Source organism: Brachyistius frenatus, unplaced genomic scaffold (assembly GCF_029030835.1).
Source record: "Brachyistius frenatus isolate BFR_SWC_R1_liver_20210118 unplaced genomic scaffold, ASM2903083v1 Contig_69, whole genome shotgun sequence".
Classification (NCBI taxonomy): domain Eukaryota; kingdom Metazoa; phylum Chordata; class Actinopteri; family Embiotocidae; genus Brachyistius; species Brachyistius frenatus.
Genome location: NW_027210668.1, coordinates 1,152,054 through 1,167,500, shown reverse-complemented (window position 1 = coordinate 1,167,500; position 15,447 = coordinate 1,152,054). Strand labels below are relative to the sequence as shown.

Here is a 15,447-nt window from a genome sequence, read left to right as displayed (position 1 = left end):
CACCTGTCCGTTATCAGGCCCTGACAGGTTTCTTTCCTCTCTTCGTTAACTCTTGATTGAATTAAAGGATGACAGATCTGACAGCAAACGGTCGACATACATAGATTTTACAATCCCAAGAAAATGGAAAGAATCTCAGAGCTTTGTGAAACACTGTGGAGGTGACCAGCATGTTAGCGGTTAGCTCACCAGCGGTTGTGGTCCACTAACTAGACTTGCAAGCGCAGCACGGTTCATCATGCTCCCACCCACCATTGCATCACAGGTGCATAGGTACTTTAGTGGTTTGCCTTTATGTTTATTTTCAGTTTAACCTGTCCATCCAAACAGTAGGTCACGGTTATAACAGGAGCTTGTTCATTCTTGTTCGTGACTTTATTGTCATATCAATGTGTACCAAGAATAGATTAGATGTTGACAAAGACTTGTACAATTGCAATTTGGCATACCGGTTATGCCCGTTCTAAAAATAACCCAATAAGTTAAGACTGAGGTGGTTGGATGACGTGTAACTATGACCCTTTTATCTTTACCTTTATCAATACTGTGCTTAAACAAACTGCCATGTCTGGTATGTTTCAGCTGCTCTGTCTAGCACTGGGCTTGTGCTCACATTATGTTTCTGAATGTGTTCCTCTTCCTCTGCAACATTTTAAAACGTCGATAATTTGACTACACGGCTTTCACCTTGTGTTCACTCACACTGCTGAACACAATAACGTAATCCCTCTCCATCAGCAACCAAGCGTGAACGGCAAAGTAGTGTAATCTCCACCCAGGATGGCCATTACACTGCGTAATAGAGACTTCAAACACTATGACATGCAATAAGTGGCATCTGAGGGGTTACTGTGGGGTTAGAAAGCTGCTGATTTGACAGTCTTAGATGAGTGCAAAGAAGCTTTGACTGAGCAAATAATGTACATCATAAAACTGCTGCAAAAATTAGCATATTTGAAGCGCGAGCAGGAGCTGCTGTAGCAGTATGAGACGTACTGTAGTACAGTGGAGTCTTCCCTTCTGCCTTCGCACTGAGGAAGTGATATTTTCTAAAAGCCAGCCCCTGCAGTGGTGTGAAATCTCTCTTGCGCTCCCTTTATTATGTGTTTCTTACCCCTCTTTGTTCACATGTTGGCCTGTTGACATTTAATAGGATAGCAGAGAAATATTTCCTGCCTTCAGTGGGGTAGATCGGAGTCTTTTAAGATCCTATTGGTCAGCCATGATGTCAGGCCTGTCAGTTTGAAATACATGTGGACCCCGGAGGAATCGTCTGTACATGAACTTCAGATCAGAATTTTTAGCAGGCGGTTGAGGATAAAGCTGAAAAGGCATTTTTTCCGTGTCCTGTACTGTTTCTGTGTTTGATCATGTATCACGGACTAACCGTCAAAAGTTGTGCACTGAGGCTGCGACAAACTCTGCCCCATCACCTCGGCTACAGATCCCACAGCAGTGGAGATGTGACTTCACAATACTTCCCAGTGAAAGCCTGCGTTGCTAAGCAACCCACAGTCCGCAGTGCCAAGATACAGGGGTGTTTCCTCGCTGATGAGGGAGATGTGTGTGCTCTGTCTGTGAGTGTGTAGGGACGGTTTGTGCATTGAGCCTATTAGAAACCCTCCTACCTTTGCTGATGCATACATTTCACATGCAAAAAAAACAAAAAAATAGAAGCACAAGCAGGAAGTTGATGAGCTGAAATGATGCTGCGTATCCACAAGAGGACATTTCAGGAAGATAAACTGGTTTTGTTTGTGGATATTGATGAAGCAACCGCATCGTGAAGTCAGCCGTTTCCTTTTCGCCACTAAAGATTGATCCGCTCACAGAGTTCCTCCTCTGAGTGCCCCACGGTGGCAGTACAATAGTTGCTGTATGCTGTATGCATCCATATTCATGAGCAGGGAGCCGGGAAACAAAGTTGCTGCCTCTTTGAATGGCGAAGCGTCTTTGGATGAATTTATCAACAATGTAAACTGGTAAAAGTTTAATGGTGTTTGCAGTCGCCGATGTCATCCAGTGGGAAATCGTTAGGTCAGTTATCTAACCCCAGACTCTCTCCCTCAGACACACACGCACGCACACACACACACACACACACACACACACACACACACACACACACACACACACACACACACACACACACACACAAGCACAGCTCGGTGGTGAAATGCTTTGTAAGGACATTAAACTGATACTGAGTGTTCAGCTCTGTCTTCCCGCTTGTCACGTCTCTTTCTCTCCTTCATGTTCTATCTCTCGCATATTCCCCTCTTCCTTCACCCCCGTTCCTCTTCCTCTTCCTCTTCCTCTTCCTCCCCCTCCCGTCCTTCCTCCGCGCTCAGCTCTCGCCCATTTTTTCAACCCTCCTCTCATATGGTCGGCGCTGATACAGCCGGCGGAACAATATACCTCTATTTGCCTCGACCTCCTAACTCCCCGGCTCCTTACTCAGGCTGCTGATAAGCCGTGTCAGCGAGCGACGAGGACATGCGGCGTTACACTGGCAGGATTTTCCACACCGCGAGTGGAAGACGCGGCTTCTGCTCAGAGTCGCACCTCCGAGCCGCAGGCTCAATTGCTGATATTATTTTGATTACATCCAGTATTACATATTGACAACTTTACCACAGGAAAAACTGTATTTTTCTGGCCTTAGAGACAGTTGTCTTTACGCCTGACCGAGGATTCAAACCGGCATCCCTTCGGTCCCGAGGCTCAACCTGCAGGCCTGGGCTGCCTCCTGACCACAGACATCATTACAGTAGACACCAATCTGCCATAACATTAAAACCACTGACAGGTGAAACATAAAGTAGAACACAACAGCACAGCAGTAAATCCCCTCTTTACTAGGATGATAAAGTTCAGTTGTTGTTCGGTCTGATGGAGAGAGGAGTAGATTTGTTTTAATGATCATCTCAGAGACTGTAATCTGTGGTGCTGTTGAACTACACTGGGTTATACTAGGAGCTGTTCCTAATATTTTGTACCTCCTATTTAAATGACATTTTTGGATTAACCTCTGAGTTTATCATTATCATTATCATTATCATTATTATTTGTGGTCATAAGACAAGTAGTGTCATACTTTATGCTTCACCCGTCAGTGGCTTTAATTTCAAACCGGGCCGACACTTCATATTTCTGTTCATCTTGTTTTTCCTGTCTACTTCCGGTTTAACTTAACATTTTAATCACCCTTTCTCAGCAGTATAAAACCTGACATCACTGCTTTATGGATCCATTGTCCTTATGTAGGTGATGACTTCCAGGTGACTCTTTCCAAAGTATCTTTAGATTTGACGACTTGTTGAGCACTTGCCTTTTCGGGAATTCTGTCAACTGTTTAACATATTTAGAGAGTAATAAACTGATAAAACTACCAGGGGTCAGGTGCTTCATGGTAGATTATTTGGGCCACTACTTTTCTGTCTGCCACTCATAATGCTCCACACCTGCCCACCTCATATTTTGCCACATGAAATGAAAGCATGTGCTGAAAGAAAGTTAAATGACAGTTCTCCTGCTCAAACTGGGAACAGGAAGATCTGTGATCTACTTTTTAATTAAAGTGGCATTTCTTCACATGGGATCTCACACACAAACCCAAATAATCACCCACGTGTGACTGCGTGCTCATGCATGAACACGCATGCACACATTTATGCACGGTGACAGTGACAGATAGCGCATTACAACGGGCTGCAACAGTCACCCTCAGTATTTCATGAACATCCTTCCTCTTTCAGTCTCCTTTTTTTTATTTTATTCTGGCAAGTTCAGCAGTCCCCCCCCCCAAAAAAAGGTCTTATTTTTGTCAGTCTTCTCCCAGAAAATAGCTTTGGTGAGACATGACAGAGAGAAAAGTGAAAGGAGCGAGAAAAGAAAGTGATCGGAGACAGAAAAAACATCTTTGAGGAGTTTGTAGCAAGGAGGGGTTGATGGGAGATGAGCGTTAAAGGTGAGGCAGCAGCAGTTGTCTCTGAACAGAGATAAACCACACTCTTCACCCTCAGCCACCTTCCTTCCTGTTGTGAACACCTTCACATGCAGTGGCTGTGTTTTGTTTTGTTTTTTTAGCTTAGTAAAGTTTTTAAAAGAAAGAAAACATAGAAGGGCGGTTTTCATGAGTTGCACAAGAAAAAGGGAAGGGTATAAAAGGGTGAGGCCACTGAAGAGAAGCAGAAGTAATAGTGTCAGCATTTCTCCTCATAGCGGCCATTTCATAAATCTTCTCCCGAGTGATTTCCTGTCTTCAGACATGAAAAAAGATCAATTTCTTTTGCTCTCTCTGACTAGCGTCTGGCTGAACCTGAACTTGCAGATTTTCAGAGTTTATGAGCACGCGCGCGCACACACACACACACACACACACACACACACACACACACACACACACACACACACACACACACACACACACACACACACACACACACACACACACACACACACACACACACACACACACGAGGCTGATTGAATCAGAACCTGTGCTCACAGGAAAAATGTCAGAATCCTGTCTTTACAGCAAATACCCCAAAATAATGTCTATGTTGAAAATGACTCTTGTCCGTTGGGAGCAAAAGAGGAAATAGTGTGATGTTGTTATTGCAACCCGGTATCATGTCCAATACACGTCAGTTCACTACAGGATGCCATGTAAGTGTCATGTGTTGACTCACCTCGGCATGAACCTGAAGGTGCCTCAGGTTTAGCCACAAAAACGAAGTAATTAGGCTTATGAACAAAAACGACTTAGTTAGCTTTTGGAAAATATCAAAGTTTGGATTAAAATAGGTAATTTTACATAACTTCGGTAACAACACATTATGTAAAAAACTTGTTTACGTTGCTAAAAAGAAATCCACTACACTTTCTCAGACCTTGCTGACACAGAGAACGACACACACACACACACACACACACACACACACACACACACACACACACACACACACACACACACACACACACACACACACACACACACACACACACACACACACACACACACACACACACACACACACACACACACTTTGTGACGTCCAGTTGAATATCACTGCCCCATCCCCACCTCCTGCTCAGGTTTGCTGAGCCAGGACACCTCCTGGTGCAGGACCTGTCCTTTTGTCATGTTTGAACTTCAGCACACAGTAGGTTTTAATAAAGAAGAGGTGCCTTTTGCACATCCTCTGCAAGAGTCCTCTGTGCTTTGATTCCCGCTCCTTTCATGAACGTGATGGGGAGTTGTGAAGCCAGAATTTCACCAGGTTGCATCAACCCGACAGTCTCGGTCACATACTGTACAAAGTAAGCAATATTCATGCCGTTTTAACTCAGGTTTCATACATGTTTCTGAATTGCGATGAGCATTTTGGGAAGAATTGGAGCAACCTATTCTTAGAACTTGTCCCATACTGAGGATGTCTAAAAAATGTATGGCAAGAGATATTATATTTTGTGAACAAATTTTACTTCCTTGAGGCAAAATAGCTGTGCAAAGCATTGCACATCTTCCTAGAACATCATATCAAGTGTTCCAAAACTGGCAAAAGAAAAATAAATAAATGTCGGCTCCCATTCCCGAGAATATCAGGATTAAGTGTGCTAAAATACACCATAGGAGGCACATAATCTTTAAACCACGGAAGGAAAAAAAGTAGCAATGATCTTATGAAATTTCAAAGCCACCATCCAAACCTCAAACAAACAAAACTCTATTGAAAACATGATAGAAATATCACATCCATATTTATGTCACATATTAATTCAATAAAAGTTACAGTTTCCTCATTGGTCCACACAGATCTGATGTTTCTTGTCTTTTCGGAGGAGCAAAAGCTTCAGTGAACATTCATGTACTTCATGATTTAGTTTCACTAAATGTGTTTGTTTTCACTGCGGTTTGTCACTTTTTTTTTTTCATTACAGAAATACACCAACATTTATTAACTGTCACACTCCCTGACCTAACCACATGCTTTTCAGCGCCTAAACGACATGCGTGTATACTTTTCATGTCAAGGCAAAGCAAAACGTGACACCCACAAGGTATTCTCGTGGACTGACGGGTGTATTGCATGCTTTGGCGTCATATCAGATCGGCACAAACATGGCAAAAACTCAGGAAACGCTGCCACATAGATCTCAACGTATGCTTTTTTTTTCTTTCTTCTAAATATGATTGATGGTATAGGCTGTGCATAAGCACTGGCATTCTTTATTATATACCTGCAACATCTAAGTTTGGAGAAAGTTTGCAGTGAAACACTTCACGTTTGCTAAAGTTCAAGTTCCAGTACTTCGACAAAACCCGATATCTCAGATATCTTCCGCATGTCTTGGTGCAACTGTAGCATCACGTCATTCCTTCCCTCAGTGGGAGAGATAGATCTGGAGAAAGAGCGTACGAAGAGCCGAGGCTGTGGCGTGCGTGGAGACGAGCGGAGACAGATGCAGAACCACGTCCTGTGTGAGTCCTAGTAAACACAATGAATAATATCTATTCAGAGAGGCTCGTCTATATTGATCGCCCTCGGACTGTGTGAGCACCTCATCTCTTCCTGCCGAGGATTCATTTCCCTTCTCTCATGAAAGAAATAAGAGCTGCAGAAAACTTGAGGAGATGAGTTGAAACTTTTTTTTATTTTTTCCACATCAAACTTTGCTCTTTTGAGTCTGTTACCTTATTTCTCCTCACTTGCTCTTGAGCTACACACACGGACTGTCTATGTTGTCAGATCATTAGTGGACAGAATCAGAGGGAATCAGCAGTGGGATGCAGGGCGGCAGGGAAGACATCAGGCTTGCATATTGTTTTCCCTTCATTAGCCAAGAAGAAGTCATTTCAAGTGTGTGTGGGTGTGTGTGTATGTGTGTGTGTGAGAGAGAGAGAGAGAGAGAGAGAGAGAGAGAGAGAGAGAGAGAAAGGCTGAAAACCCATGAGAGCTGAACACAGAATACTTTTTGTGGTGTTGATGAGTTTGATGATGTCGCCTCGCTGATGAAAGCATTGTTGTGTGTGTGTGTGTGTGTGTGTGTGTGTGTGTGTGTGTGTGTGCGTGTGCGTGTGCGTGTGTGTGTGTGTGTTATAGAGCATGCAGGCTTCTTGTTTTCAGAGTTTTGACAGAGCATATCCCTGTGCATCTTTTCCCTAATTGAATCCATCCCTCAGGGCGTCACCATTTCTTTATATGCTGACATCATGAAGGTGTGTGTGTGTGTGTGTGTGTGTGTGTGTGTGTGTGTGTGTGTGTGTGTGTGTGTGTGTGTGTGTGTGTGTGTGTGTGTGTGTGTGTGTGTGTGTGTGTGTGTGTGTGTGTGTGTGTGTGTGTGTGTGTGCGTGTGCGTGTGTGTGTTCACACTGAAGCCAGAACACTGCAAACACTCCTTATTGTTTAATTATAGCCCACCAGCTGGAGAGGCAGAGGAAGAGAACGAAGGCTTGAGAGGAAGAGTTATTGATTAAATTAGGCAGATTGTTCATGTTTAATGTTTTGCTTTGTCTCCATCTCTCTGCCCTGAGCCCTCTGCTCTGCCTTCTCCTTGATGCTTCTCTGCCAATAAAACCTCTTTATTCTCTTGTAAAACCTCCAGTAAACAATATGTTTTAAATTTCAGCAGCCGAAAGAGATTTCAAGTATACCAGTGCAACCTTTGAAAAAAACGCTTCCTTTTCAGTTGTAATGATACGCTCTATTTGTAGATACTTAGTAAGATGTTCTGACTCGGTTCTGTGATATGTGCAATATTAGCATTTGCAGTAGCAACAAGTGGTCGAAACAGAAGGTAAATGCTAACACACACGTGTAAACTAACAGTAGCAGAAGTAGCGACCAGTCACAACGTCAAAATGATAGCAGGTAGATAGTACAGAGCAAGTTTTAAAGGACTATGTCACCAATGTGCTGAGAGAACTTAGTTAGGCGGCTTCATTGGCTCAGATGGTAGATCGGCTTGACCACGAATGGAAGGGTCGGCGGTTCTTTCCCCGGCTCCTCCTGTCCACATGCCGAAGTGTCCTCGGACAAGACACTGAACCCCCAGTTGCTCCCGATGGCGTACCATCGATGTGCGAATGTATCTGTGAATGTATTCTTGACGGCGAGCACCTTGCATGGTTACTCAGCTCCATTAGTGTGCGAATGCGTGAATGGGAAACAGTGTAAAGCGCTTTGAGACCGCTGAGGTGATAAAGCGCTATATAAGCGCAGACCATTTACTATTTAGTTTGGGTTAGGAAAAGATCGCTTTAAAGAAATCCTTTCTTACAGACCAAAGCTATGGTCTCCTGGGAGAAAGTCCTGGGTTTGATCAACTCTAGCACTTTTGTGCTTAGATGACCTCCATCACGTGAACACCTTCTTCCCCCCTGGTTATATGTGCGTGTGCTTTTGACACTGAGACGAGGCAAAACGTTAAATGGACACCGTATCTTATGGTGGATTGATGGGTTATAGGAGCATGATACTGGGCTGCACAATGAGCGTCTTTAACACATGCTGTCGTGTGAACCATCGGACATCACAGAAGTTTAAGGCGAAGGTATTTCTTGTGAATGATCTTAACTTTTGCATTGGAAAGAGAACATTTTCTCATCTTTTAAAAGTTAGTCAGTCTTTTAGTCTGTCTACCTCCACAAATGAGTGATTCATACCTGCTGCAAAATAACTGCCTTGCTAAATAACAGTGACGCACTCTGCCATAGACACCAGCCACGAATGATATACTCAGCATCCGTATTTATGTCGACAGCTCGCTCTGACAACCAGCTTTTGCACCATGTTACTGAATCCAGTGCTTGGTGATGATTATCTTCCTCTAGATGTTTGACTTCTATCTGCTGTCTGACGGGAGATTTCTTGTCCAATGTCTTAGACAACGTTCTGACTTTTAATCTACACACCATCGACTAACACCAGCATCTCTCATTACTGCCTGCAAACACTTCCTGTATAAGTTACACCACCTTTATTCCACATTGACGTTTAAAAGAACGTTACGTAGCTTTCGACTCTCTCCTCTCTGTCACTGCCAAGAACGTCTTAACTGAAGACAGCTTACAGAGCCTCAAAAATAATTGGCCTGCCAACACATAACTTGACAGACCTTCGGATTACAGCAGTCAGACGCACAGACGAGATCATCTCCACCACCACTACTACTGTGTGTCCTTGCTGCAAGCCTTTGGGGATGCTGAGGAGGGAAGGGTCATAAAGTCTCCGCACAACTAACCGTCACGTACCGACTCCGGAGAGAACCACAGCAGACCTGACTTTCTTTCACGTAAACATAGTACACGCTGCACATTGATTTATTCTGTTGTTTTCATTATCCATTGTTTCCCTGAAAGTTTCCCTGGTGACCAATTCAGAGTAAACAACTTTCCTTAATGAGGATAGCGTTTGATCGCATTACGTTACAGACAGCTGTGGGTTCTACTACTCTTTAATGCATATCTATGTTAAAAGTCTAAGTTTTGCTTTGCTAAATTAGGAAGAGGCCAATTACGAGACATCGGTGGGACACATCTTTGAAATTCAGCGTGGAACTCTCTCCACACACACACACACACACACACACACACACACACACACACACACACACACACACACACACACACACACACACACACACACACACACACACACACACACACACACACACACACACACACACACACACACACACACACACACACACACACACACACACACACACACACACACACACACACACACACACACACACACACACACACACACACACACACACACACACACACACACACACACACACACACACACACACACACACACACACACACACACACACACACACACACACACACACACACACACACACACACACACACACACACACACACACACACACACACACACACACACACACACACACACACACACACACACACACACACACACACACACACACACACACACACACACACACACACACACACACACACACACACACACACACACACACACACACACACACACACACACACACACACACACACACACACCGGTGGCATTAGGAAGCATTACTATCTTGTTAAAACGTATTCGTAGATGGTAGTTTATGAATTTTTTTTTTTAGATCTGCTCATTATACTACTCTTCTACAAACTCACCTAAATTTTGTCTCTCAGAGTTTGGAGGAAAGTAAAAGTTCATCTTCGAGCTCTTTTGTTGTAGTTGTTGTTGTTGTTGTTCAGACAACATAGAAAAGTCTTACTAACACTAAATTGTGTTTCTGCTGCACTGAATGAATTGTTATTTGCTCTTGTTCTTGTTGGTGTGCTATAATCAGTCCACTTACAGTGTTCAATTTTGTCTAGGCCCAAACGGCATCCAACAGTGACGTCACTCATTCGCTTTTGAACTGCCATTATGAAGCCTCGAGTGATTGGAGCCCGGAAGTGACCATATATGGACGAGCTAGGGAGGAAAGAGTGGTGGATCTGCCTCGATCTGACTATAAACCCGACGATACTATGTCCGACCCACCGATATCAGAAACATGACTGCACCACAGGCCTGTCAATCAAACAGACAAGCCCCCTAAAACACAGCTTTTTGAGGCCTGACTTCTAATTAATGACCGAATTATTTTCAGATGGACCGCCAGAAAACTATTAAGGAGAAATCCCTTTGGCAAATGATACCAAATGACTCGTAGAAAAAATGTATTGACTTTGTATTTCACGAGTGAAATTGAATGGGAGTCAGTGGAGATCGGAGGCTTTTTGGAGCCAAACCCTAGCGGCCCTCAGTGGTATTACAGTTCAGTCACTTCTGCATCGGCTCATTTTACAGACCGGGAAGCTTTCGTCCACTTTTATATACAGTCTAGATAAGAAGCAGCAAGGTTTATGTGTAGTGTGGTGTTTCATTTTGTTTCTCTTATGCTGTCTTGTATGTACAAATAGATTATTCATGCATAACCGCCACCATAACATAGACATATAAGAAATTGAATGCTAATTCATAATCTCTGATGAAGGAGGAAATAACATTCTTTTGAAACTCTGAACTTCTCAGGTGTGTTCTCAGTTTTGTCCGGAGCCTGATGGACTTCTCACTGAACTGCAGTGCCATTGTTTCCCTCTGGTGAAGGCTGATGATATCAGTCGCTTCCACAGACACCCCATGCAGCTCATTATTTTTAATTAGCTCCACCTCCTCCGTCCTTAACCGCAAACGTTTGCCGGTGCCACCGCTGTGTGTCAACAGCAGTTAGCGCTCCCTTAAAACTTTCAGTGCCACCACTCTCGAACTAGAGGCCTGCGTGACTGAGTTTTTGTTTGCTGTTTAATGATCCCTCTTTCTGTACCAACTGATCTTTTTAATTGCGTCCCTTTAGACTCACTAAACTTTCTGCGGCCTCCGGTGTGTTAAATAATCCTGCTCTGCCCTCCAGCTGCAACCATCATTATCAAAATGACACGACTGGGGTTCTTCTGGTCACAGACTCAAATATCCATCCGGTTAATCTAGGCAGTGGCAATACTCCTGTTTAGTGAAGGTTTAGACTATTGCAGTAATGAAAGCGGTCCACAGTTTATTAACAATGGTAATTACTTTCCAACACTAGTGTTGAAATCAGAATTTTCTGGAACTTTTGTTGAGTTACTGTTCATGTCTCTTGACTGACTGCAAACTACAATACGACAGAGAGAAGACACTATTGATATGATAGTAGTTCAAACCTCTGTTGCCTTTAAAGTCAGCGCTGTCAAGATGGTTTGTAGTTGGTCAACGGTGCAAATCTGAGCGCTAAAGCTCGCCTAAATTGCACTATATGCTACCCGCTGCTTTACATTACACAGCTAATGAACCCAGTGATTACAGTCATTCCCTTCTCTAAGCTCCAAATACGTTAATAATGCTGCTGTGATGAGCTGCAAATGGGAACAATGTAAAGGTTTGTGTTAGATAGAAGAAATCTGTGTCAGCATCTTAGAAATATATATGCTAGCTGAGCACTTTGTTTGGAACACCAAACGTATTACGGCTTCCCTTTAAGTACTTGATAAGATGTTGAAAACCTTCCTGTGAGTTTCTGCTTCATGTTGACATGATTCCACCACAGCATATCTGCAGCTTTGTCAGCTGCACATTCATTCTGCCAATCGCCTCCTTCATCTCATCCCCAAGGTCTTCTACTTCAGGTTTGGTGACTGGGGAGCCTGAGTCGCTGTCATGCTCTGAAAACTGGCCTGAAACTGTTTTTTGATGGTAAACTGTGGCAATGAATTGTGGCACATAGTCAGCAAAAACACTCAAGATAGACTGTGGCATTGAAACCATGAGTGATTGGTAGTAAGGCGCCCAAAGTGTCCCCACACCATTACACCACAAGAGAGATACAAATGTTTTGGACCTTTCCAGGATTTTGTGTAATACACTGCTGCTATATGATTGGCTGATTGGATAATTACACAAATAAGCAGATGTACAGGTGTTCCTAATAAAGTGCTCCAGGTATATATTTCACCTTGTGATTTTTAGTTACAGCCTTATCAATGTAGGGTATCTGAATTTGTCTTTATTGAAATTTTCCAAAACCTTATGTTTAATCAAAAAATGTAATAATTTCTACCAATCAACCAACACCGATTTAACTTAGCTGCTTTATTCTTAAAAGTTACAATTGATAGACGGCATGCTGGGAAATGGGAGGGCAGGAGCCCAAGAAAAATACATGCACCGGGGCCAATCACAGCTACTGCGCAGCTTTCATAAAAGTTATGTTACGTAAGAGAGTGGATGCAGCAAATAATAAGACAGGATCTGGTGTTGTTACAATTTAATTTTCAAGAATGGATATTAAAAAAAACAACTAAAAATCAATCATGTACGCTCAGTGCGTACAGGATTATGGCTGGCACGCACCAGGGATGACGTGCATTTTAAATTATTGGCTGTAAGTCAATTTAATTTTTCTGAAATATGTTTTTGTGATCCTTGAGAGGACGATACCTCATGACTTATCCCTCTGATCTTTACTTGATAATGTAAAGCAGGTTATTTTACAGATTCACGTCATGGTTTAAAAAGTCAACCTTTGAGCTGAGAGATGAGATTTTTTTTTATTGCTACACGTCTTCTTTTTTACAGCTTTCATCATTTTCTCTGGTGTTCTGCTTTGAAACTGGAATCGGTTGTGGTTTCACGTTCGTTCTGCTCTTGCTATTTTTTTTCCCGTGGCGGCTGTGGGGCGACCCAGCTTTACCACGGGTCAGCGGGATGAATGAGCAAGTGTCGCCTAATGCGATAAAAGACGGACAGGTCGTTTGTCCTCACAGCCTGTGTGCACAAACACACACTCACACACCTTTGACAGATGAAAAGTGCTGTTTTCCTTTTTGGCTCACGTGTCACACACACACACACACACACACACACACACACACACACACACACACACACACACACACACACACACACACACACACACACACACACACACACACACACACACACACACACACACACACACACACACACACACACACACGGATGACAAACTGGCCATTCTGTGTAACATCGTTAGCCGGGCTGGATGCAGGGAGCCGACTGGGGGTGCAGCAGCAATCTATGAAAGATGTGTGTGTGTGTGTGTGTGTGTGTGTGTGTGTGTGTGTGTGTGTGTGTGTGTGTGTGTGTGTGTGTGTGTGTGTGTGTGTGTGTGTGTGTGTGTGTGTGTGTTGTGTGTGTGTTTATTGAAGTACAATCTGTGTTTAGGCTCATCATTGATTGGTGTCACATTGCTCAGGCTGCTGTTCATCCTCACCACATTAGGATTGCCCACTTGGACCCTAAAGTCAATCAAATTCACGCGCTATGCTTTAAGATGTCTTCCTCTTCACTAACTTTAAAGACTTTTCCCTCCTCTTCGTCAGCCTCCCAGTCTCTCGGCCTCTGCTTCTGTTGCCTTTTGTTGTGCCTCACACAATCTCTTTAATATCCGGCTCCCTCGTAAACAATTTGAACGTTTTCCAGCACGCCTTGAAAACAGATCTGTAGTTAACAGGTTGAAATGGGAGCAGCGACATTGGGAGCAGCCGCAGGTGGGTTTTCCTGTTGCTTGGATTCCTCCGCGGCTCATTTTTCTTCTCCAAAACACGTTTTAATAGTGACTGGAAGAGATGAATGCGCATCACGTTGTCAGATGAGGCTGGGATAATGAGGTCACTGGAGAAAGCCGAGAGAAATGCATGTGTTGTTTGTTTGTTTTCTGCTGGTTGTCTGCTGTCATCTCTCCGTGTTATATTCCTTAACTCTCGTCCTGCACGTGGTTCGAGCGAGCGTCCATGTTGGTGATCCTGCTGAACTGTGTGACTCTGGGCATGTATCATCCCTGTGAAGATAGCAACTGTAACTCTGAGAGATGCAAGATCCTGCAGGTAAGACTGTTTTTGGCTTGATTTATTATGAATGCAATGTGTTTTCTTTACTTTTTGTTTAATACGGAAAGTCTGGGCAGAGCAAGATCATCATTTATTTTCATTTTTATGGTTATTCAAGTTCAATTTTATTTATAGTATGAAATAACTATACAACATGGTCTCAAATACATTGTACAATTAATACGACTACAAGTGAATAATACACCCATACTGAAACATCAATTTAAGAAAAATAATAAAACAATGTGCAGCATAGTGGCATACAAATGCAAATACATGAAAAGCAAAAGAGAGATTGGTGTTTTAATGTTTTAAATAGCATAACTAAGGGACACCACAGCCTGCAAAGTCGAGAGGGTGTCGGCCTCCCGAACCCAAACTAGGAGCTGGTTCCATTCTACTTTAGTAAGTCGTAGTAAAGTAAGCTTCTACTGTGAGAGTGAAGCAGTCTATTGGGATAGAGGGGTTCTGTGAAGTCTTTAAGATGATAGGAGCCTGCTTAATACGGGCTTTATATGTAAGGAGAAGGATTTTAAATTCTGAAGAAGCCAATCAAGCACTAGCCTGGCTCCACCAGCTCACAGCTTCAGTTTCCATCACAGATTATAGTCTGGATACGTTGCTCAGCCACTCTGAAGGGCGGACCGATCAGCGACCAGCGTTGGTGGTTAAATGCGTTTGTCCCGACCACTGGGATTGGTCAGCTGTGTAAAAAGTGACAGTCACTAGCAGTGTTTTACCCAAAGTTGGACATTTGTAAACTCTCTGTGACCGGAGAAAAACGGAGAACTTCCAGCGCAGAATAAACGCTCAGTGCCTCGTCATGCTGCTGGTGTTTGAAAAAAAAAATGTGACGCTACCATTAAAAACAGTTTGTTTTCAGGGCAAATGCTTTAGTGGACACTGGCCTCAGGTGGTTGCAATAGTGGCAGAGTTTTGGCCATTTTTGGCGCATGCTGATTGGTTAACATTTACCTGAGGTCTACGCCCAGTAG

The 15,447-nt window shown here is 43.3% G+C and overlaps 1 protein-coding gene across 9 annotated transcripts in view; it reads left to right on the top strand.

The window, feature by feature from the left end:
• cacna1g (calcium channel, voltage-dependent, T type, alpha 1G subunit) overlaps nt 1–15,447 on the top strand; it is a 289,223-nt gene that overhangs the window by 86,480 nt on the left and 187,296 nt on the right. For all 9 annotated transcript variants that reach the window (XM_069707505.1, XM_069707504.1, XM_069707506.1 and 6 more), the window contains exon 3: nt 14,338–14,449. In XM_069707505.1, coding sequence (XP_069563606.1) covers nt 14,338–14,449 — 112 coding nt within the window. The remainder of the gene's footprint in view (nt 1–14,337; nt 14,450–15,447) is intronic.